The 24356-nt window shown below is 37.3% G+C and overlaps 1 protein-coding gene across 1 annotated transcript in view; it reads left to right on the top strand.

Moving 5' to 3' along the window:
* PDHX (pyruvate dehydrogenase complex component X) overlaps nt 1–24356 on the top strand; it is a 66022-nt gene that overhangs the window by 5863 nt on the left and 35803 nt on the right. The window contains exon 2 of the mRNA XM_011000580.3: nt 9296–9376. Within this exon, the coding sequence (XP_010998882.2) occupies nt 9296–9376 (81 nt within the window). The remainder of the gene's footprint in view (nt 1–9295; nt 9377–24356) is intronic.

Below are 24356 nucleotides of genomic sequence, written 5' to 3'. Positions count from 1 at the left end.
ACTGTGTCTGCCAGCATCATGATCTTGGACTCCCCAGCCTCCAGAACTGTGAGAAATAAATGTTGTTTATAAGCCACCAGTCTCAGATATTTTGTTATAGCAGTCTGAACAGACTAGGACACTGATCAGTGGGGTCACTAACTCCAGGCACACATTCACAAGAGATACAAGCAAACAAAACTGGGTCTCTACCAGCAAGAAAGAAGTTGGAAGAGTGGGTTTGGGAATAATCAGTAGCATTTATTGAGCGCTTTCAGTGTACCATGCCCCCTTCTCAGCACTTGACATGAATTCATTCAGTACTCACAACAGCTAATGCTGTGCTCTGGTGATAGAAATCCAGTTTCAACCCAGGGCTACCTGATACCAAAGCCTGTTGCCTTCCTTAACCACAGTCTACCTCCGTGCCAAGTGATGGCTCAGCTGCAGACATCAGCAGAACAGTGTCAGTATGCTGCAGTTTTGTACCATGTGTGTTCTGAGTGAACACCTGCCCTCTTTTTTTTTTTTTTTAAAGAAGTGAGACTCTTTTAAAGTGTTAGTAACATCTATATTGTGAAATAGTGTTTCAGCAACAGTTGTGGTATCTTTAAGTAATTTAAGATACTAAAATTCTACACTGTGTATAAAGGATGGTAGGACCATTTCAGAGTTAAAGTGTATGTTAATGTGCTCCTCCCTGTAAATTTCTAAGATGATAGACTCTTTAAGTATGACTTATTGTTGCCTTGAGCTTCATTTGCCTTTACAACAAAATGTGTAAATCCCCAGACTGCTATGCGTGTGTCGATTTCTTTCGCCACACTTTTAAGTGGTGATTTCTTTTTTCCCTTGTTCCAAGATTACAAGATAATCTGAGATTCATGTAGAATTTTAATTTTATAGTTTAATACCAAGAAGGCCGATATTGCAAGCTGAAACCTCTTCTGAAATGTTTATTTTGTTTCATTCAGAGGAAATAATTCTGCAGCTATACTGACATACCTTAACAATTCCAGCCAGCCTCTTTACAAGTGTGTCATTGAATACTAAGTGTATGAAGGAATCAGCAGATTCTGTAAACAAAATGAAGTGTATGGTGACTTTTTGTACTTGGTAAGCAGTACATGTAGTGTAGCTCCTGATCTACTCGACACTTTTCTGCAATCAGGACTTTCTTATATTAATGAAACATTTCTAGGGAAGAATAAAAATTGGTAAATTTATAATTCAGGAGAGTTTATTTGGGAATGTACTATCACTGATTTTTAGAGGTGCATAAATCTATTGGAAAACTGATTTTAAAAAAGCTGTATCACTTCTTCAGAAAAGTGCATACATAAAGAAGTTTGTATGTGATTGCAGGGAACTTGCAGATCTCCCTGTAATTTATCTATAAATAACCACTAATCTCCAATCTATTACCATAAACATGTTGGTCATTTCCTATAGAAAATAATTGTGCTGCTTTGTGAGGGTATTTATTATATCTGAGAACAAGAAAGATGTGTTTTAATATAGGAGTTTCAACTATAAACAAATGACTCATGGTTGCATTTACATAGGTGACTACAACAAAGGTAGTAATTTGGAAATCTTGATTCAGATCTGGGTTTTGGTTAAGTTTACCTGTGCATTTAGGCTCAATCAGAGCATTCACCTTCACCTAAACATCTGTATTTCATTTTCCTTTTGCTCATACTGTTTCTTCAAATGGAGTGAACTTCCTTGTGGTTTGAAATTTTTCTTACTACTTAAGTGCCACCCTCCTAAGTCTTTTTATAGGGTCCTGGCAGGGAATAGATGACAATCAAAAAATGGGTAATTTGAGGAGAGTTTAGTAAGTGACCATTTTTGTAAATTGAGGGTGTAGAGATGGTGCTGTACTAGGGAGCTGTTTTGAGTAAGGTGCTTGTGACCACCTCTAGTCTTGCAGAGGCATGGGAAGGGAGCACTTCACAGAACTGGGAAGGAGGGAGCTCGTAGGTAGGACCTCTGATGGAGTTGTGCCCTTCAGTTAAAGGATCCAGCCAGGCCCAGGTGACCCCACAAAGAGGGAGCTTGGGAAATAAGTATCTTGACCTCTTTCTCCCTCTCCTTTCAGACTCTTGCTCATGCTGCCTGTTGGCTGAACAACTGGAGGCCAGAGCACAAGGAAGCCTGTTGATGTAGCCTGTTACAGTAGTGCGGGGGAGGGCTGAGGGGTAGATCTGGAAGGGCAGATGGGAGATACCCCCAGATCCACCTGACTCACACCCATCAGTCATTACCCTTTAGACCTCAGTTTTAGCACTGAAACAATCAGGTACTGGCTTGTGTGTATGTGTATGGTGGGTCTCATGCTAAAAGAGGGGCAGAGAGCAAGTTGAGTTTCTATCCTTGGAGAAATCAAATGTAGTTTCTGTCTGTTATGTCCCTAGGCCAGTGCTTTGCACAGGCGTAAGCACAGGCTCTTTATAACTGACCTGATTTTTAATGGGATTTTTATGTCTGCATTTGAATAACTGAATAGGAATCACGTCTATGTAGGCTCTTTGGGCACTTTCTATAGGAAGAAACATTTTCTTTTTGGAGGGTTATCTCCCCAGCCCCTGACAACCATTGTTCTCCTTTCTTCGTCTGTGAATTTGCCTAATCTAGGTACTTCATAAAAGCAGAATCATAAAATATTTGTCTTTTTATGGCTGGCTTATTTCACTTGGCATAATGTCTTCAGGTTTCATCCATGTTGTTGCAGTTATTTCAGTCCTTTTTAAGGTTTTATTGTATGTATACACCATGTTTTGTTCCATTCACTTGTTAGTGGGCACTTGGATTGCTTGCAGCTTTTGGCCATTGTGAATAATGCTGCTGTGAACATGGGTGTGCAAATACCTGTTCGGGTTCCTGCTTTCAGTTCTCTTGGGTATATTCCCAGAAGTGAGATTGCTTGATCAAGTAAATGGTAATTCTATTTAATTTTTTGAGGAACCATCATGTTGTTTTCCCCCAGCAGCTGCACTGTTTCACTTTTCCACCAACAGTGCACAAGAGCTCTAATTTATCTCCATATCTTGCCAATACTTGTTTTCTGGTTTCTAGGTAATAGTCATTCTAATGAGTAGGCAGTGGTACTAGCACAGATTCTTTTTATTTTTCCTTTCTCGATCTGCTAGAGTCTCGGCTCTCATAGCTCTTTGGCATCTCAGGGCGCGTTATCTCCTGCCATCTGCTACTTGTGTATTTGTCTTGACTTTCCATTTAAACTATAATCCTTGGAGGTCAAGGTTTTCTGGTCTTAAATGGGTCTGGGGCTAGGCTAGCAAGAGCTCAGTAAACATTTGTTGAATGCCTAAATTTGCCCTTTAGCTTTGGTAGCCAGTATTATGACAGCACCCCAGAACGCAAAACATTTGCCAGTGAAATTCACAAGAGTTTGTTTTCAAATGTGCAATACGGTTAAAGTAGAGATCACGAGTTAGTGTGCTTGAGCAGCGAGACCAAGGCTGGATTAGATAGAGGAAAGAGTAGAAAGGAAATCTTCAAGTTTAGATTGGGAAGGTGAAAGGAGCCTGTGAATTCATCTCTCATTACTGGAGGAGGAAACTGTAAAGTAGGATATTGTGATACATCTAGCTAACTGTCTGGACTCCCTCAGAATCCACTCTGTTAACCTTTTCTGTGCTGCTTTTTATATTAAACTGCTAACATTTTTGAGGCTTACTTTTTGCCGGGCCCCATTGTAATGGCTTTGCACATGTAGCCTTATTTAGTCCTTACGAGATGAGACAACTGAGGCACCGTGATAGGTAACTTGTAGGTGGTGGGTTAGTAATCTGAGCCTAGGCAGTTTGGCTGCAGCGCCTGTCCTCTAAACCACAGTGGTATGCTGCTGCTTATTACGTTTTTTAAAAATATTTATCATTTTATTAAATATTAAAGTATTTTAACAGTAGTACATGCATATAGTTTAAATAGTTTAATAGTACTAAAAGGCTTATAATGATACAGTGGGTCTCTGACCCATCATTTCCCTTCTTCCCTAGTCACCTTCCTCCTTAGAAGCAACAGGTTTTGTCTCTTAACTTTCTTTTGGCATTTGCTCACCTCCCTGTTTGATTTTATACATCATTTGTGGATGACTTCTGATCAGTGTCATCCCTTGTCTTCCCTCCCTCATTCTCCCAATGTCATTATTTGGCAATTCTTAATAATATTCAGTGTTTACATCAAACAGATATGCTCAAGTGAGAATTGTCATATATCGTCCGATATTATAATCGTTGTTACCTTTCTTACTTTTTGCTTTTCCTCAAGCTGTTGCCTTTTAAGTTTTTTCTTTAGTTTTCCCTGTAACTACTGCTGATTCATCCCACACCGTCTAATAGCTCAGCACGGTTTCTGTACTGTCAGTCACATCAGCTAATCTCTCAGTCACCTTGGGGTGTGCAGGTTAAACCTCTGTTGCAAAGGTCCTCTCTTCTATGTCTCCAGGCTTCTGTTGAATGAGGGGGGTGTTACCCAGCACTTCAATAGCATTCACCCAAATTCCCCACCTCCCCCAGCATTTCCACAGGTCCTCAGTGTTGTCAGTTCTTGGGCCTTTGGGAAATTCTGGTACAAGCCACGTTTATTATCTCAGCTTTCCTTATTTCTGGTTTAGCATTTGGCCTTCTCAAGTCTCTTTAGTTAGTTATTGCTATCTATCTGATTTACTTTTCTGCTTCCAAAATTATATTCTGTTGTTCCTTCTGTTCTCCCTGTTCTTGTGGATTTATGTCTAAAAGTAACAAAAAACAAAAGCACATTTTTAACTTAGTGTTAGATTCTGAGTTTTGGGGAGGGAGTGAAATTGGATATATTTGTTGTAGGACATTGCTTAAATGTAGATTATATGAAACCAAAGAAATAGCAGGCACTTACAACAGTATCACCAACCGGAGCTAAGTACTGCTGCCATTTTGGAGCATGTCCTTTTAGTCTGTGTGTGGATGCAAGCTGCGTAGGTAGGTTGGATTATGCCGTATACACTCTTTGTGGGCATCGTTCATTACCTCTGAGTGCTATTTTCACACAAACTATTATACATACATTCTCTGTTCATTGACATTTTCAACCTATTCTTATACCAATACGACACCAAGATAAGCACTTGTACAAAGAAGACTCATATGATAAGCACTCATTAAAAAAAATTGCTTTACCTGCCTTTATTCAGAACTGTAGTGTTAATGTTATTCTGTGCCCTGGTGATGATTTTTAAATCACCTGTATTTCATATGGCTTTATTTCATTCAGCCTGCAGATGGCAGAATTGTTTTATTTGAGCAGAAGTTTTAAGGTTCATTTTATTTAATGAGTTCTTGCATTGGACAGAGAGGTAATTAAATGAGCAGCGTCTCTGTCTATTAGAAAAGCAAATTAATGTAAAAGGAGCAGAGCTGCACTAAGAAAGTGCTGGGTAGTTTATTTCTTCATTTGGTCTATCTTCATTTCATGGTTTTCGTGTTTGGATTATAGTTGTATAAATGGATTAGAGCATGACACTCTATGGTACCATATGTAAATTGCTGAATTTCCTGAATTACTTTAGTCAGAGTAATGGAGCTTAAATCTGCTTTATATTAGCCACAAAGCTATTTGTTCTTCATTTGCATTTTAAGAGTTTGCTTATGTTAATCTTTTTTTTTTTTTTAATCTGGAGATCTTTTAAAATTGATGTACAGATCTGTTTAAAGCTTTGATAGGTTTTGCTGAATTATGAGTGTTTTACTCTTGGTAGAAAAGAAATACTTTACAGAACAAGAAATTAGAATTAGATCAATGTACCATATTTGAAGTTGAAGACAGAATTATGCTGTAGAAAGATCTGGAAAGCAGATTTGAAGAACTGTAGGAATTGCTTGGAGAAACTGCTGTTAAGATTCAGTGATGAATAGATTGCCCACGTGCTCGACATGGAAAGTAAGGCAGCAATATACTGAGCAAAACATTTTAACTTTCTGTATCATTGAGGCAAAAAAAAAAAAAAAGATATTAAGACAATTGTGATGGATTTGTGAGACTGTACTTTTAAAATCAGTATGTTTAAATATAAACTGGAAATGTACATTACTATAGTTATTCTAAAAATTTTTATATATGGTTTTTAACTGCTGTAGAAGGGCAGACTTTACAAGCCATTAGATATACTTTGTTAGCTTAATGAAAAGGAATAGAATACAAAAAATGACTACAAAAGGGTTAAATTCTAACAAATTTGGGGTATTTTCTGAGTGTTAATTGAAATAACCTGTATGACCAGTGGAGCAAAAATACCACATTTCCTTTATTCTTACCATAGTTGTGCCCAGTTAGTAGCAGGAAATATAATTGGTGCCCATTTCAAGGCCTCCTCAATTTGACAGGAGAAAGGTAGAATGTACTGCTTGGGAATGAAAAAGGAAGCTATATATAATTTGTAATGAAATTAAACAATATTAGGTATAGGTTAAAATTCCAAGGAGTTCGGAAAAGCCCTCACTGTCTCAATAGAATTGATGGCCGCCGTAAAGGCCAGATATTAGTTATAAGCAGCCCTGTCATTCAAAAGTGATATTATGATTGTATAATTACTTTCCCACGGGGAAAAATATATTTGGAAAAGATATGTATAATGTTCCATCTGAAAGAGGATATACTAGAATGAAATATGTATTATTATTAATAAATTAATGCATATATTTTGAAATGATTTTCTAGCATGAGATTCTGAGGCTAGATTAGGTTAGATTAATCAGAAAATGCATTGCACATTTTATTCTCTATAATAAGCCAGTATAATCAATCAAGAGATAGTATTGAATAATGAAGATGTCCAAAATGTCTGTCTTTGGTTTTTGTCACCTTCATTTCAGAGAAAGGATAGTGATCTATTACAGAATTTTTATATTTTATTGTCATTCTTCAGAGAAGCAGTTTCAATTCATCCATGAAGAGTGGCTGTATGAGGAATGATTATGTTCTTTTTATTTTTAATATATGAAAAATTTTAAGTTTCTTGATGTGATAAATTTAAAATAATAAATGCAAAAGTTTTATTATAGTACTTAATGTCAGGACTAATGGAAATGTGAAGGTCTCATAGGTGAGAAATGGTAATAGGAGATACAGTTAATATTTATTGTATGACTCTATCATGGCAACTAGAACCACAGTATAAAAATATTGAAGAGAGACTTTGTTTTGAGAGAATTGAGCTGGTGTTTGTCATAAATTGGGATCTGGATGGGGAATTGTTGAAGTTCATTTATTTTGCTTCTTTGTAGTAGAACTCTATCTGATGTATAAATTTAATGTGTCTATGATTATGAAATGTTCTGTCTCATAATGCCAGGCCTGAACTTTTTGATAGAAAGGGATTGTCAGCCTGTTTGATTGGACACATGAAGAATGCTCACATGGACTTAATATGTCTAGTTTGATGTTTGAATTGCTGAGTAAATAGGCTGTAAATAACCAACGGTTGATTAATCAATGATCCATATTGGTAAGGATTATCAATGATGAGTGGTAGTACGGTGTAGGAGAGTACAGTCTTGAGAGTTAGGCAGAGTTCATATCCCTTAATTAATGGATTATAGTTTTCTCATTGATGAAATGGATGCGTTGACTTAGAGTTTGGTTTGGACTCTTTCATTGTTGGGTTATTAAGAGTAATAATTCTACTTCTTTATCCTTCTTATAGCTTGGTACCAATTGAGAAAGAGGCAAAAAAGTCAGACAGAGATCAGAGTAACAGTTTTAATGCTGATGGTTTTGTCAGATTGGAAAATGTGTCTTAAATCTGTGGCCTTCTGCAGTTGGACTTCTCAGTACAACACCATATTTAGACCTGGGGCTTTTGTTTGAGAGGGAGAGTTTGTGTCTAAAAGCAAACACGTGTCCTAAATTGCTTCCCAGTACCCATGAGGCCCTACTGGCAGGAACAGAGGGAGGTGGGCTTGCTATCTGCCTTTGAAAGGCAGGTCCATTTATGCCCAGTGCATCGAAGAACCAAAAGGAAAATGCAGGTTCTCTATAGACAGGCAGGTCTTAAAATGAAGAGAAGGCTGAGGCAGGTGTGTGTGCTTGGGTCCTTTGCCAGTCAGTCATCTAGAGGGAAGTGAAAGAAAAGTGGAGGGAGATAGAAATTTCCCTCCACGTGCTTCAGAGATGGAACTCCTTCACCATAAAGCCATAGGAACTCTCCATTTGAAATTACAGTAAAATTAATTCAGTTTCTCAAAGGAAACATTTAACTTCATGTAACATTAGTATTCAGTTCTCTTATTTGAACCCTAAAACATCAATGGAAAAAAACAAGCCCCATTCTGCCTTTTTCCACATTTGAAATACGTTAGATGTGGTATGTTGTTTTGCTTTTTTGGGTCAAAGAGTTGAATAATCTGAGGTGAGAATAGGTTTTGTTGAAGATTTCAGGGACTGTAATTTGTTACTATGGCTACTGCCAAGTGTTGGAGCATGCTGTTAACTCTGTTATTAGTATAAATTTTATATAAATTGTAACCTAACAGCTGTGTGCTCTTTGAGTATGGTCCTGGACAGTGGAACTGTCATGAAGGCCATCTGGCCAAACATATAAAGTGTCTCCTTTTTTGGTATCTAAGGGAAAAGAATCTATGCTTTATTGAGAGATCACCCTGGTTTGCAGCTATCTCTTTGGATCCCCAGTTAAATTGTGGTATGGAGCATAATCTGAGATTAATTTAATTACTTAGGTTCACTTGCCTGATCATCCTTGATGAGGCACACCTCTCCTTTAATATACTTGGCAACAAGAACCTTTGATTTTTGAATCGTATAACATTACATGGAAGTAAAAACAACCAATTTCTTAAAGTTTAATTTTGATTATTCTGTTGTAAGTGTAACCATTGTTATTTTGTTGTAGGTTATCAGAATCCTCTTTTTTTCTTTTTTGTCTTTTCCTTTGGTCATTTTACTTGTAAATGTTTTTTGCAGTGACAAAGAGGGAAGGAGAAGATGAAATATAAATCGACTTTTCTTTTTTTAAATCTTGTAAGCACCTGGCTTGAAAATGTTCATAGAGAACTTGGGGAATTATAAAAAAAAGGAGTTGAGTATTTCAGAAAGGAGTTTTATTTTTTAAACGTTGAGAATTTTTTGTTTCCTTGCTGTTTACTGGACACTTGGTTTGACCATTTGGATGTCTTTCCGGCTGTGGAATAGTTTCTTTCTCAAATTGAATTTGACATGAATTTACTTGAACTTCTTATTGTTGCCTCATGAGGTACATAATTTTTTGTGTTTAATCTTTCCTTTTTTTCAATTTCAGCTGGTCCTATTAAGATATTAATGCCATCACTGTCTCCTACAATGGAAGAAGGGAACATTGTGAAATGGCTGAAAAAGGAAGGTGAGCAGTTGCGTTATTAATACCTGTGTTATTTGCTCATTTTGGTTTTTTCTTAATCAGTTGATTTACACAATGCATGATATAAATGAAGTAATTGGTTCTTTGCTCATTAATCTTAATTGTTTAAATAAATTTCTCATGGTAATGCAGCAAAGGTTTTCCAGGTTCAGCCTGTATCTTTTCAGAATCAGAGAATGGTAAACTATTTTAAGGCTTTTTTCCAAGTTTTCATTCCTATCCTTAGCTTTTATTTTCAACATCATACATTCGTCAATTCCTGTAAGTTAATTTATAACTTTATAATGATTCTGTATGTGTGTTTTCTGTAGTTAGGCAAGCTGATTATTAGTTCTATTGGAAATAACAAATAAGTAAGAACAATAAGGAAAACTCGCAAAAGAAGAGCAGTGGAGGAGGGTTGCAGCCCTACTAGATGCTGAAACATGTTATTCAGCCTCTGTAACTAAAACTGGGGTGTTGACACTTAAAAAGACAGACTACTAGAACCAAATAGAAAATGACGAAATAGACATAGTTGCACGTAAGTATTTATTGTCTCAATAATGAAGGAAGATGACATTGGATTTATTCTCTGTACTATGCCAATGATAAATTACAAATGAACCAGATATTTAATGTACAGAAATGAAACCATGTAAATACTAGGAAAAAAAAACTGTTAAATTCCTCTGACCCCAGAAGTGGAATAAATACCCTAACTGCAGCTTAAAAGCCAGGTGCAATAAGGGAAATATTGATAAATTTGATGATAAAAATAATAACTTTAGCTGAAAACACAATAAATAGAGTGAAAAACATGACAGATTGCAGAAGAGTATTTGCAGTTTTCATCACAAAAATAGTAAGAAAATTATCCAACTCAGTAGGAAAGTGGCCAAGATATAAGAATAGATGGTTTACAGAAAAAGAATTGCAAATGGCCTTTAAACATATGAAAAGATTCTTCATCTTTACTAATAAGAGATACACAAACTAATACTACACTGAGATATCGCTTCTTACCATTCATACTGACAGAAATTTAAAAGTTTGACAAGCTATTCTGTAATGAGGCTGTGGGGGGAGTGGGGAGAAGTGGGCATTCTCGTACATTGCTGGAAGAAATGCAAAATGGTGTAGGCCCTACGGAAGGGAATTTATCAATACCTAGAAAATTACATTTATATTTTCCCTTTGGCCAGACAGTTCTATTTCTAGGGATCCTATCTCAAGGCAGAAATAAGAAAAGACACATGCATGAGGCTATTTGTTGCAGCAGTGTTTCTAATAGCAAAGGTGGAGACAATCCAGGTGTTGGTCAGGTCTGAATGTGGTGGACAACTTCTACTCCATCCATAACTATAAAAAGGAATGAAGGGTATCTCTTTATACTACTGTAGAGTGATCTTCAGGGTCCAAAAGCAGGGTGGAGACTGTTAGATACAGTATGAACATGTCGTTAATTAAAGAAAGGTATGGGAATACTAATATTTGACACATTAAAAAGAAAGGATAAGACAAAAATTTAACAACAAAAAATGGTTACCCAAAGAGTGATGGAGGGAACAGTGTTGTGGGTGGAGAGAGGTGTAGAAGCTAGATGTCTCTGAATATATCTTGTTGTTTCTCTTTAACTTTGGAACCATATACATATTTTGCATAATTTTAAAATTTGATTTTAAGAGATTCCTGAGAAATGAAACCAAATGAAACAGAAGAACCTAATTATATATCGAGTTGTTGATATGACCATACAGAGAGGGGCTATTTCAAATGTCAGTAAACTTGATGATACATCCTTAATAGATAGTAACTGAAGGACAAAGACATCCCTAAAAATATCCTAAACTGTTCAGAGTAATCATATTATAGTGGTTATGTTGGTATTGCTATTCTAAGGTTTTTGTATATATTTTATGGAATAAAGCAAGTGAGTGATTCAGATGGTATTATTGGTTAGCCAGCCTTTTGGTGTGGTTTAAAGGAAAAACATGAAAGATAGCTAAGATTAAGGCAGGATACTAAGATGGTAGATTTTCTAGCTTTTTTCCATGGCGGGGCCTGGGACAACCATAAACCCACTATCAATGAGCAACCTTAACAATGAGATTATAGTCTCTAAATGTCAGTTCCCAATAAAGTAAACTAGCTCCTTGGAAAAGAGCTACTTCCAGTTCTGGGGCAGGAAATGTGCAAGATGCGCTTGGAACATCTTGTCAATTTAGAAAGCAAAGCAGTTATCAAAAACCCCTGAGGGTATCTTAAAAGACTCAGGAGCCAAAAATGGGACAATCTGAGGATCAGTAAGAATAATAACTGTTGTGTGAAACACATTAAATATATTTGAATTCAAAGCTCACAGTAATACTAAAGAAAAATACTAATAGTTGGTCTCTTTGGCGGATGCTAGTAAATTAACTCATTTTGAAAACTGTAATAAGTGGAAAGACTTAAGTATTTTTCCCTGCCTTTCCTATATGAACTGTAGCTCAGAGTAATCAAGTAGTTGGTGAGAAGTTTCTAATTATTGGCAGATCCCAACTCTTAAAAGATGGAGAAATAATAGAATGTCACTGTATCATAATTTTGGACTCTAATGAATTAAGGAATGTAACCAGTGACCATCAGTGGTTAATAATATCACAAAAAGAGAGGAAACCAGATAGTACACCCCAGCAGCTATGAGGTTGTCTTGCCAGAAAATTGAGCCAAACATGATCAAGCCTGTAGCTTTAACTACCATTTTCCAGGAAGTATAGGAGGAAGAGGGATGCATTCAATCACACCATGAGAAGTATATCAGCATAAACCGGACTGGGGAATTCTGCAGGTCAGTTTCTTAAATAAATTTCAAGGGGTGGGAAGATGGGGAAAGGAAGGAGGTAGGGGAACCTATAGCTTAAAGGAGACTTGAGACCAGTTCCAATGTATGAACCTTGTTTTGTTTATGATTCAAGTGAAAAAACATTTGGGGGCTTTTGAAAATTATATATTTAATGAGATTAAGGGATTAATCATTTCAGAGGCTTAATCATACTGTGGTCATAATTTTAAAAATCTTATCTATAAGAGATATGAGTTGAAATACTTATGTATGAAACGATAGCATGTCTGGCACTAACTTCAAAGTAACACTGGTGGGAGAATAAGAGCGTAACTGTTCATGAGTCAATTGACAATTGTGTAAGTTGGGTAAAAGGTACATGTGGCTTCATTAACTCTGCTCAACTTTTGTATATGTTTGAAATTTTTGTACTAATATATATTTTTTGAAGTTGTACAATCAATAGCCGTTGGGCTATGACTTGGAGTGAGAAACTGTTTCCTCAGCTTTTTATAAGCTCCAGGTGAATTTGAATCTTGCTGTTACTAAGAGAATACTTGCTCAGTATTACCTATGAAACTGTATTAATCTATTATTTATAGCAACTGTTTTGCCTGATTTTTTAAAATTTATTTTTTATTGAGGTAATATTGGTTTATAATACTGTGAATTTCATGTGTACAGCCTTATATTTTAACTTCTGTGTATACTACTCATTGCTCACCACCAAAAACTTAATTTCCATCTGTCATCATACAGTTGACCGTCTTTACCCATTTTGCCCTCCGCCATGCCCCTCTCTGGTAACCACTGCTCTGTTCTCTGTATCTACATGTTTGTTTTTGTTTGGTGTGTTCATTTATTTTGGTTTTTTGTTTTGTTTGTTATAGTCTACATATGAGTGAAATCATACAGTATTTGTCTTTCTCTGTCTGACATTATTTCACTTAGCATAGTGCCCTCGAGTTCCATCCATGTTGTTGCAGATGGCAAAATTTCATTTTTTATGACTGAGTAGTATTCCATCGTAGCTCACATCTCCTATCCATTCATCCATTGATAGGCAGTTAGATTGTTTCCATATCTTGGCTATTGTAAATAATTATTTTGCCATATTTTAAGTACTTAGTATGGTACTTAAAAAATAAGGTTAAGAATATGAGGGCCAAGGAGATAAGGATACTACAGTACTCACGGTACAGAAGGACAGAGGAAAAATTAATGTGAAGAAAGTTAGAGAAGGAGACTTTTTACTTTTCTGACAGCTGCTTTCTTTCCCTCTTTTCTTCCTCTGGTCATTGCCACATGTATTGGTAGAGTAACTCTCCCATGTGGCTCCCCCACAAAGTGTTGACTGTGGGATGGCTTCTTTTAGCACTCTGTGTATCTATCTTATGCTTTACTCTGCAGTTTGTTAAACTTCTGTGGAGGAAAGAAGAATCTCCAGTCCTTGTTAGGGCTTGTTAGACATAAGTAGAGAAATTGACTAGATGACTTCCCCATAGCCATTATTGTGCTTTAGCTTGAGAAATGGTAAACCAAGTGCTTAAAAAGGAAAGAGAGGAGGGAAAAGTGAGTTGAGAATAAAGGACCTGTCCTGGAAGGACTCAACTGATTCCAAAAACTAGCCCTGGCAAGGACATCTGGAGTCTCTATATGTGATTCATTGGGCACAGATGTCATCTAGGCAGATGATGAGTGGGCCAATCTAGTGCTTATAAAATTGCATGTGGAGAGTTTGGGTGGTGGGCAGGAGTTCAGAGTCTGACAGAGTTATTCTGTGATTCCAGGAGATGGAGCCATTCGTGGCCATGAGGACAAGTGTGGGGATTGGGCAGATCCCTAGACAAATGTGCTTGGGAGTTCAGTAGAAGGCCCTGGTTCTTTGATGGGGACTAGGGCACCAGGAAAGGCAACAAGACAGATACAGTATGGGCCTAACAGCAGGAGCTTGGGACTACGGATTGGACCAATATATAGGGTGGAAGGTATGGCTCATTGAGGCCATCCAGATGACCATGACTGGTCCTTAATGTGCTGGATACCACGTCTGATTGGAAGCGTTACTCAATTCTGTTCCTTGGGAACATGTCTGAGTTTTGATATGTTTCCTTTTCTGCTTATGACTGGCATAGTAGTTGGAAAAGACCGGGCAGCACTGTAAGTAGTTGATCAGTAAATAGATCAATAGAGGGGAGGATAAACCAAGAACAGGAAATGTGTCAGGATTTGCAGATGAGGTACTGTTTGAGCTGGTCCTTATAGAATACATGGGCTTTAAAAAAGAGAGAGAGAGAGAAAGAAGGACATTCCAGGAAATGTAAACAATTTGCTAAAATCTTGGAAGTGAGATGTCGTGACATATATTTTGGCAGCCGCAGGTAATTCTGACTGCATTAAGGGCATAGTGGGTGTGGGATTAGGTAGGTTACAGGAAGGATCTCGAATATCAAGGTGCAGTTTATCAGTGTGTGAGTGTCCTTATCCTAAAGCCAAGAAATATCCACATTCCTGGTATAGGGAGTGGGTTTTATGTGCTTTCTTGAGGTTTGCAGTGAATGGAACAGGCCCTAAGAGCACTGCAGTATCAAGAGCTAACTATAGGCAGTTTAGTTAGCTGCCTTCACCTGCTCACATTTGAAAAACCAACCCTGAGGACTTCTACTCAGTATGACCATCTAAACAGATGTGGTCAGGATTCTGCTCACTTCTGGATAGAAAATTGTAAGACAGATCTTTTAGATGTAAGTTGAGCTTCTGCATTTAACATAAGAAAGAGGAATCACCAAATGTCAGCAGTACCCAGAGTGGTGAGTGGGAGTTGACCACATGCCCCACTGGACCTGAGCTGGAAAGATAGAATAACTAAAACTGAGAAACAGGTTTTTTTGGGGGAGGAGGTGGGGAAAGCAAGAATTAGGTTCAGGTTTGGATATGGTAAAGTTTGAGACGCTTATTAGATATTCAAGGGAAGGTGTTCAGTAGACGGTTGAATTGAAGTTCAGGAGTGAAGTCTGAGGTAGAAATTTGAGAGTCATCAGCAAGCATATGAATGGCATTTAATACCGTATGCTAACAGACAAATGTATTTGTTTGACTTGGAATAAAAATGCCTACTCCCTTGAAAATGTTCCCATAGGACTCTCCTCATGAGGATTTGGGGTTCAAATTTATAGTATTTGCATTTTCTGGGACCCCACAGATAGAGGTAAAACAGTCCTGGGCTGATAATTTTCCTGGGTTACTTGGCAGAAGCCATTATTCTGGAAATAATAATAAACAGCCAATCTAATCCAAGCCACACAAGATTCCCAGATAAAGTCCCAGTTACCACGAATTCACAATTCCAAATTTAATAATGCACATGGAAGCTGTCTTTTAGGAGCAAAAGTCACGAGGCGTAACAAGCAGCAGGATTAGGCCTCCAAGAATTTCAGTTAATTGGAATTGCTAGATACATACAAATGAATGTTTGAAATGACGAAACATGTAAGAGAAGGAATTGAAAATATGGAAAAAGGCAAACACTAAAGTCCAGGCAGATTTTAAAAGGACAAATAGAACTTCTAGGATGAAAAACAATCTCTAAAATTAGAAAACGAAAAAATTCAAGGTTGGGTTAAAGTATGATTAGACGTGACCAAAGAATTCGTAAACTGCAGTCCAGCCTGAAAAAATTAGCTTGAATGCAGCAGAGATAAAGCAGTAGGAAATATAAAAGAAAAGTTGAGATATGAAGAATAAAATGAGAATCAATCATCCACTAACCCAATAGGAGGAATTCCAGAAAGAGAAAAAAAGAGAATGAGCAAGAGGTAGTATTGAAAGAAAGAAATGGCAGAGAATTTTCTAGAAGTTGAGAAAGTCATGTCATGTAAGTGAAGGAGCCAGTGCTTCATTAGGAGGCATTTTGAACAATCGGCTCTGCATGGCTGCTGCCATCTTTCAAAATAATTATCAGTGTCTAAGAAAGTTTCACCTTTATAAATAATGCAGTCAATTGGAATCTATTTTTGAGTTTCTTTTTCCTAATGTGATGAATCACAGAGCTTTGGCTATTTCCATATTCAGTATGACGGAGTGTTGGTGTCATTAAATAATGATTCAGACACAGAACAGCCTTTTAGGGTTATTATAAAAAGATTAAATTTCTTCACACTTTGAGACCTGATAGACAAGTAGATAAGGATTCTTTGGACCACATTTATCTCTCAGACCTCTAGTTCACTGGCAGTCAGCTAAGTTACTCACACCCAGTAGAAGGTGGAGAGTATGATGAAGAGCCAGGAGATAAATGGTTTCATCATTCTGTTCTTTTTCCTTTTGATTACATGTGCTATTTTCATATAGAACAAGCCAGGGCGTACTTCACGCCCCTGGAGCGTGTCTCCCTGAAGGTTGCTCTTAAAATTCTGTGTTCCGCCAACTGAGGAGAAATGTTTGTTTACCAGGACACATAAATAATTGAGAGCAGTCTTAATCCTTGGTTCTCCATAATTCATTGGCTTCTTTTTTAAGTTCATCACTTTTGTGATTTAATTGTGATTCTTTTGGAGCATAATTTACTTTTCTTTAACATCAATGTACTGTACACATGGGTGTGACTATATATCTTTAAGTATGTTTGGTGCTTGATATATTTATAGTAACTTGGTTCAGTCATTATGTACTAAAAACTTTTATATTCTGCAAGAAAAATTTTATGTATCTTTTTTTCTTATTAACTGTGTTTTAAAAAATTTTATCTTGAGATCTTTATTGTAGGGTCACTTATTTGAAACAATGAGTTTAGACCTTCAGTCGTTGAGGATTGAAATTTTTTATGAAAAATAGTATTGTATCTATAAGAACCTATTTTTATGCTAAAGCTAATAATCTGATAACCTTTAGTAGATAGTTTGTTTTTACAAACTTTTAAGATTTCTTGAAAATCTGAGACTCTGTAATTCACAACTGTTACTAATGTTGTATGCATGTGTGTGTGTGTGTGTGCATGTGTTGTAAGCCAAGGCGATCGATAAGGGTGCAATGGAAAGAACTCTGGCCTACGTTTGTCCTTTGGGGTTCCCTCTCTGTCGTGAAATATCTGGGAGTGAGTTGAACTAGATGAGATCTAAGATATATCCTTGGCTTTAGAACTCAATGCTAACTCAATTTCATTTTCTTTTTTGAAGTCATGATGTTGATTCACAACCTCCTCAGGAGCTCCCGGGTGCGATCTGAGATCAGCCTCATACATGGAGGGTAGGGGGAGATGGAAGAAAGAGGCAGGCCGCTCCAGATTGGTAGGTGGCAGCTTTACTAAAAAGGGCAGTTTCGTGTGAGGCTTGCCTTAGGCCGTCAGAAGACAAGTAGATCTCCACACTGCCTGCCAGAACTGGACTCAGGCATGTACACTGGCCAGATGGTCTCAGCACCGCGGAACTAATCCCAAGGCTGTGTCCATGGGCCACTTCTCACCCTGGGAAGGCAGGCAGAATGCACATCCAAGGAAAAGAGGGGCTGAAGGACCTCCAGTGGCCCTTGTCCAGCCCACGAGTTAGCTAGTGGTCATGTCCCTCCCTCATCACACAGAAACATGCAATAATACAGCATATAAATGATTCCTTTGTTGATCTAATGAATGTTGGAAAAGTAGTTTTATAATGAATATTTGAATACTTGATTTCAGTCTGAGGATTAAGTAAAGAATATGCATCATTAAGTTAGTAGAGAAAACAAAAGTGCTAGATAACACGTACAATTCCCAAATCTCTTGAAAGGTAAATTGAGCTGTAATTCCACACATTTAGTACACATTTGTTATTTAGGGGCGGGAGTGCAGTGTGCTTCGGATATTTTTAGTTTAAAGTGGATATAGTTTATTTTTTCATCAGTTGTAAGGTCAAATCTGTTAAAATAACAAGAAGGAAGAAAATGTTCTTGTTCCTCCCTTTTGTGAGAGAATATTTGAGGGTATGAAAAACATTGTGTTCTTTCTTGAGATATTTGAGAGCGTATCCTGAAACACTGGAACAAAACTAGCCTGAGATAGTTACATGAGGTCTTGGCCACATCCTGTCTGGAGCACACGTAGAACTTGCCTCACCTGCTGCTCCCGCAGAGCCTGTCTTTTCATGTGGGCTTTCCTTCTGTCGTGTGACTGGGAATTCTGAATATCTCAGTTTGTGTGTAAATCTTAGACTGTGTCTGACTAATCTAATACAGAGGGTAAAATTCAGAAATAAAACTGTCTTGAAGGAATTTAGCACTACTTGAATTGTCATCGCTAGGTGCCACTAGAGTTAAATGGGTCTCTGGCTTCTACTCTAGATGGAACTTTCATTTCTGTTATTTCTGGGGGTTTGTATAGGTTTGTGGGGCTAAAATGGAAAACTTTTGAAATGTGCATTTCACAAATGACATCAGTGTTTTTCACTCTTTTAACAGCTTTACTGAGGTATAATCTACACAGTGTAACATTCACCTATTTTGGTGCACAATTCAGTGATTTTTAATAAATATATAGAGTTAATGCAGTTATCACCAAAATCCAACTTTAGAACATTTCTATCACCCCAAAAAGACCCCTAGTGCTTAAGTGTAGTCACTTCCTTCTCCTATCCCTACCCTGATCTGTTTTCCATCTCTAAAATTTTCCTTTTCTGGGCATTCCATGTAGATAGAATCATGTAACATGAAGTCTTTTGTGCCTGGCTTCTTTGATTTTGGAGTTTATCCATGTTGCAGCATGTACCAGCAGTTCATTCCTTTTATTGTTGAATAGCATTCCATCATTATGCTTTTTTACATTTATTGTTAATATTTCTATTATGTCAGAACTGTAGAATTGGTGAGTAGAATTACAGATTACAGTATCATTCAGTAGAACTTTCTTTGGTGGTGGAAATGTTCTGTGTCTGCACTGTCCAGCATGGTAACCACTAGCCACGTGTGTGTTGAGTACTGGAAATGGGCAGTGCAGTAAAATGTAAGAGCCAGAAGGCTGTAAGAGAGGTTAACGTTGCCTTGCAGTTTCCTTCTCAAACCACTACTCTTGCCTTCGGCCCTCAGGGCAGGACTTCAGATGGCCTGGGAACCAGGTTGCCTGCAGTCTTAGACCATATGAGAAATATCTTTTGGTGTGTGATGGTGAAGAGTTGGCAGACACCACGTAGGGGCCCCTTCTCTGTCTTCCCCTTTGCCGTGGGCATGACTGGATGGGATCCACATTGCCTGCTCGTTTGTACTCTTCCTCTGTCAGACTAGGAACTTCTTGGAGCAGGTCTGTCTTATTCTGTTATTATTTTTGCCATAGGGTCTTGCACAGTGGCATTCACATAGGGGCAGCTAGTAAATATTTATTGAGGAAACAACTGAATTATTTTTGTCTCTAATCATGGTTGTCATTATGGTTCAACTTAGCACTAAGAAGAGGTTTTTCTGTAATACTCATGTAGGTGTGACTTCCTTGGTCTTACAGAGAACTAGCTCTTCCCCGCCACTACCACCACCTTTTAAACGAAGACTTTTATTCTTAATTTTGGCAGAACCAAATTATTTTGTGAAAGTCATAGAATGTGTTTAGTTAATGAACATCACCATTAACTATGTTTGATCAAGACTACACTTCGTGCCCAGACTTTAAGAGAGAAAGGGAAGCCTCTGTGTGCTCCAGTCCTCAGCTGGCAGCTGCCCATCTGGACAAAGGAACAGGATGATGATGCTGCTGGCTTCGGTGCTGGGGAGCGGCCCCCGGGCGGGCCTCTGCTCTGGCCCCTCCTGGGGCCCGCACTCTCGCTCCGGGCCCGCTCCACCTCGGCTGCTGACACGCACCACGAGGAGATGGCGCAGGCACGCGCAGGAACACGACAAGGCTGCCATCTCCTTCTCCAACCAGTCAGCCATCAACGTGGCAGCGGGACCGTCTGTCACCTCACGCCAGCCATGGTGCTCTACCCTAGTTTCTCAGTCTTCCCCCTCCCCCCCGACTCCGAACTCGTGGACAGAACCGTGTCTTACTGTTGTGTTTATACCCAGTGCTTACTTATAAATGCCTTGTATACTGTTTGTTCAGTGATCTGTTTGAAATGACAGAGTATGGCGTGGGGAGCTAGAATGAGCCTTGGTTCTTAATGGTTATTAATAACGTGTCTCATTTTCAATCTAAAGGTGTTATGAAGTGTTATTTGAAGAGATGTGTGAAGAGTGAACAGTTCCATGATTTTTTATAGTAGGTAGACATTTAAAACTTCCCTTAGAGTCAGAGAGATTAAGTAAGTTGGTCAAGACAACTACTAAGTGTCAGAGCTTGGAATAAACTTGTTTCTGAGTTGGCATAGCTTCTTAAAACTACTCTGCCTTGTAGCTTTTCCAAATTCTAACACTAAATTGTTGACCAAGGCTGAAACAGTATGTTTGGAATCTCCATGGCTTATTATTTATCTCCAAGTTTTTCTTTGGCCTTCATATTATGTTTGATTATTGATAGATAGACCCTTGGTTTTGTGATATTAGGGGTAACGTGCCTTACATAGTAATTCGATGTTTTAAACCTTGCTGTAATTCCTGGGGAAAGTTCACCACACAATAGATGTTTTTCTCTATGTTTCTTTACCGTTTATCTCTCAGCATTCTCATACAGCTAATATATATGTCTATGTCATGTGAATATGTATACATATAATTAAAATAAAAAAGGAACAGGATACCTGAGTTTTAAATGTTAGAAACATGCTACAAATGAAATGTTAGAATTGAAAGAAACATAAAAGGCAGTTTGATGTATACCTTGTGAGGAGATGAAGAGTTGTGAAATTCCAATTTCTTTCTGAAGTGTTTTAATCTCAAACTCGTGTATAAGGTACTAGCTGGGGTCCTGGGGAATGAGATAGAATGTAAAACATTTAAGGCATGTCTTATTCCTACTGGGAAGAAGCTCATAGTCCAATAAATAGAGGGAAACCAATTTTTTTTAAGCAAGTAATAGTGGTAACCTAACATTTCATAGTGTAATTTGTGATTCATTTTGAATTAATCGCAGCTACTTTAGGAATTCAGGAATAGGAACAAAATCATCTAGGTTCATCTGTGGCTGAGGTAGAATTTGCGAATGGTTCTTAAAAGGTGTTTGGAATTTGAAATAGGCAAGCACCAAGTGGTAAAAAAAAATCATTTTATTGTTTTCCTATGGCCAGAATTTCTTTTCTAGCTGTCTAGAAAAAGTATTTAATTGCAAGGTTGACTTGTTCAGTTGTTTTTTTCCATGGTTACAGCAGAAACATATTAGGGTGTGATTCCTTTCCTTTTGAAATACAATCTGTCTTAATTACTTCTAAAACACCTGTCATACAAAGAAATATGTAAGATTATATAATCTGGCACTGTAGCTTTCTCTGTATGACAGATCAGTTTCCTTTTTGGGTCTGAATCTGGCTTACTTTACCAGCCTAATCCCTCATCACTTCTCTCAGATAGTATTAGCAGGATCCTCCGAAGTTTCCTGTTCTCTTGCCTCCAGGGCTTTGGGTATGTTGTGCCTTCTGCCTGGATCAGTTACCCCCTTTCCTTGATTGTCTCCTCTTCATCTTTTCAGGCTCAGATTAGATGTCATTTTTTTTTTTTTAAGAAAGCCTTCTCTCACTTTCCAAAAACTAGATTAGATATTAGATACCCCTCCTGAGTGTTCCCATAGCATCCTGACCTCACCTAATCCCAAATTTCTAATTGATTTGTCACTAGATAGTAAAGAAACCTCTTGAGGTCAGAAATCTTAACTGTTTTTTTCTCCTGCTGCTGAATCCTCAGTGTCCTAATACATTTCAATACATACTGGTTGAGAAGGAAAATCCCTTTGGGGTTAGACCAAGCACCTTCTGTGTATTTGATAAATATCTAAAGATAAGTTTATTTCATTAAAATAGTTTACATTCGTGGTTGTGAACTGTTTAAACAGATAGAGTATAACCATCTATGTGAGAATCTTGGTATACGGTGAAGTAGTTTCAGTACAGGTAACTGTCAGAGCATATTTGTTTTCTTAGTGTTTTAGATTTTCCTTCATGTTCTTTTATTGAACGCACCTGTTATTGCTATACGAGCTATTTTTGGTGTGTTTGTGTGTCTCATTTTTCTCTTATTTTTTATTCTCTTTTTGTTTTAGGTCTGTCTCTTGTAAGCAACATTTACCCAGATTTTTTAAAAAATTCATTTTGATAATTTCTTGCTTTTAGTAGATGACTTTAATCCATTTATATTTATTGCAATTACTGATATGTTTGGACTTACTTCATCATTTTTGTTACTTTCTGTTTTTAATCCTTTGCTTTTTTCTTTCAATGTGTTTTCCCTCAATTGGACAATAGTTTTTGTTATTTTCTATGTTTTCTCTGCTTTTATGAATGCTGTAGGTCATATTTCCATTTTTATATTTTTTGGTGTACGCCATTAAGTTTTTAGGATACATATTTAATTATATTTTGCCAATAGTCTAGAATTATCCAGTATTTTTTTCCTCCTGTTTGTATCAAAGTTCTTAGCATGTTTTATCACCCAAAAATTCCCTTATCCATCTTATTTTTTGTTTTGCATTTGAATTGTAAACTTTTTTTAACCCCTCAAAATTGCCTTTTAAACGATTAATAGTTAACACCTTTATCAATTTCTGTGGTAACTTGTTTTTGTAGCCCATGGGTCCCCTCTGTGTCTACTTTTCTTTTTGATGAACTGCATTTTGTAATAGCTCATCAATAAGTTGTGCATTTTCTTAGCCTTTGTATGTCTAAAGAATACTTTTCCTTCATTCTTGAATGATGGTTTGGCTGCATATAAAATTCTAGACAGTTATTTTTCCTCAGCTTTTTGAAGATATTACTCCGTTGTCTTCTGACCTCTATTGCAGCTGCTGAGAAGTGTGCTCTCAGTCTGTCATTCCATTGAGGTAATCTATTTTTTTTCCCTCTGCTAGCTTTTAAGATTGTGTTTCTGTTGTTGATAGTTTGCAATTTCTGTACACTGTGTCAATAATGTGGAGTCATATTTATACAGTCTTATTACTCTTTTTTTCTGTTTAATTTTTTTAATTGAGGTAGTACCTGCACAGAGTGCAAGCTTAGTTAATGTCACATACACATATATCCAGGTTAAACCACCTAGTCAAGACACAGAATATTCTAGCAAGTTAGAAGACTCCATGTGCACCCTCCTAGTCAGTACACTATGGATAGCCACGTTCTAAACACATTCAGTAGTCTTTCATTTTGAAGATACATATCTCTTTTCAGTTCTGGGAAATTCTCAGCAGTTATCTCTTTATGTATTGTTTCTTCACCTTTCTCTCCTCTCTTTTCCCTTGGAATTTCATTGGACAAACACTGAGCCTCAATCTATGTTCCTTCACTGCTCTTGCTATTTTTTATCTTTTTGTCTGCCTATGTTAAGTTCCAGTTAGTTCACTGATGCTACCTTTACTTACTAAATCATTTTTTCACTATGGCCAGTGTAGGTATATCCTATTGATTGTTTCTTTTTATTTCATTCACTGTATTTTTCATTTCCAAGGTTTCTAATTAGTTTTTTCCTTTTCTACTTGATAGTGTTTTATTTCTGTACATTATTTTTTTAATCTCTTGTTCTTGTGATGGATCTTACACCTTCATTTCTATTTCTGAACATCCTTTGAGATACTTATTTTAAAATCTTTGGTGGATTGCACTAAATAGATTGCATCTGAAATGAATTTCTGTGCCAATTACTGATTTTTGTTGTTTCCTTTCTTAGCATTAAATTTCTTCATGTTTTGGAACTTTGTTTTGCAATTTACTTTTGAGTAGAATGTTTATGTTTTAGTTTCGATGTCTTTCCACCTGTCTTCTGAGTCACCCTTTCCCCTACCCCGCCAATCTAGGGATTTTGCTATTGGTATGGGGGATATTGGCAGATGTAGTAATGAAACTAGAGGGTGGCTTGGCTCTGTTCCTGGTACTGAGGTAGTGTTTTGTTCTCTACCTTCTTAGACCCGCTGTTCTGATTCAAAGCCATAGTTCTAGTCAAAGGTTTTCATTGCCTGTTTTATCAGCCTACTATTATGGGTAGAGAAACCCTGGTGCAGCCCTGGCTTTAAGCAGAGAATCTGATTTGAGTCCCCTGCTTCAGCACACCACTTTTAGTTCCCTTTAC

Source organism: Camelus dromedarius, chromosome 12 (genome assembly GCF_036321535.1).
Source record: "Camelus dromedarius isolate mCamDro1 chromosome 12, mCamDro1.pat, whole genome shotgun sequence".
Taxonomy (NCBI): Eukaryota; Metazoa; Chordata; class Mammalia; order Artiodactyla; family Camelidae; genus Camelus; species Camelus dromedarius.
Note: the sequence above shows the minus strand (reverse complement) of the source record. Positions and strands in the feature narration are given on the sequence as shown.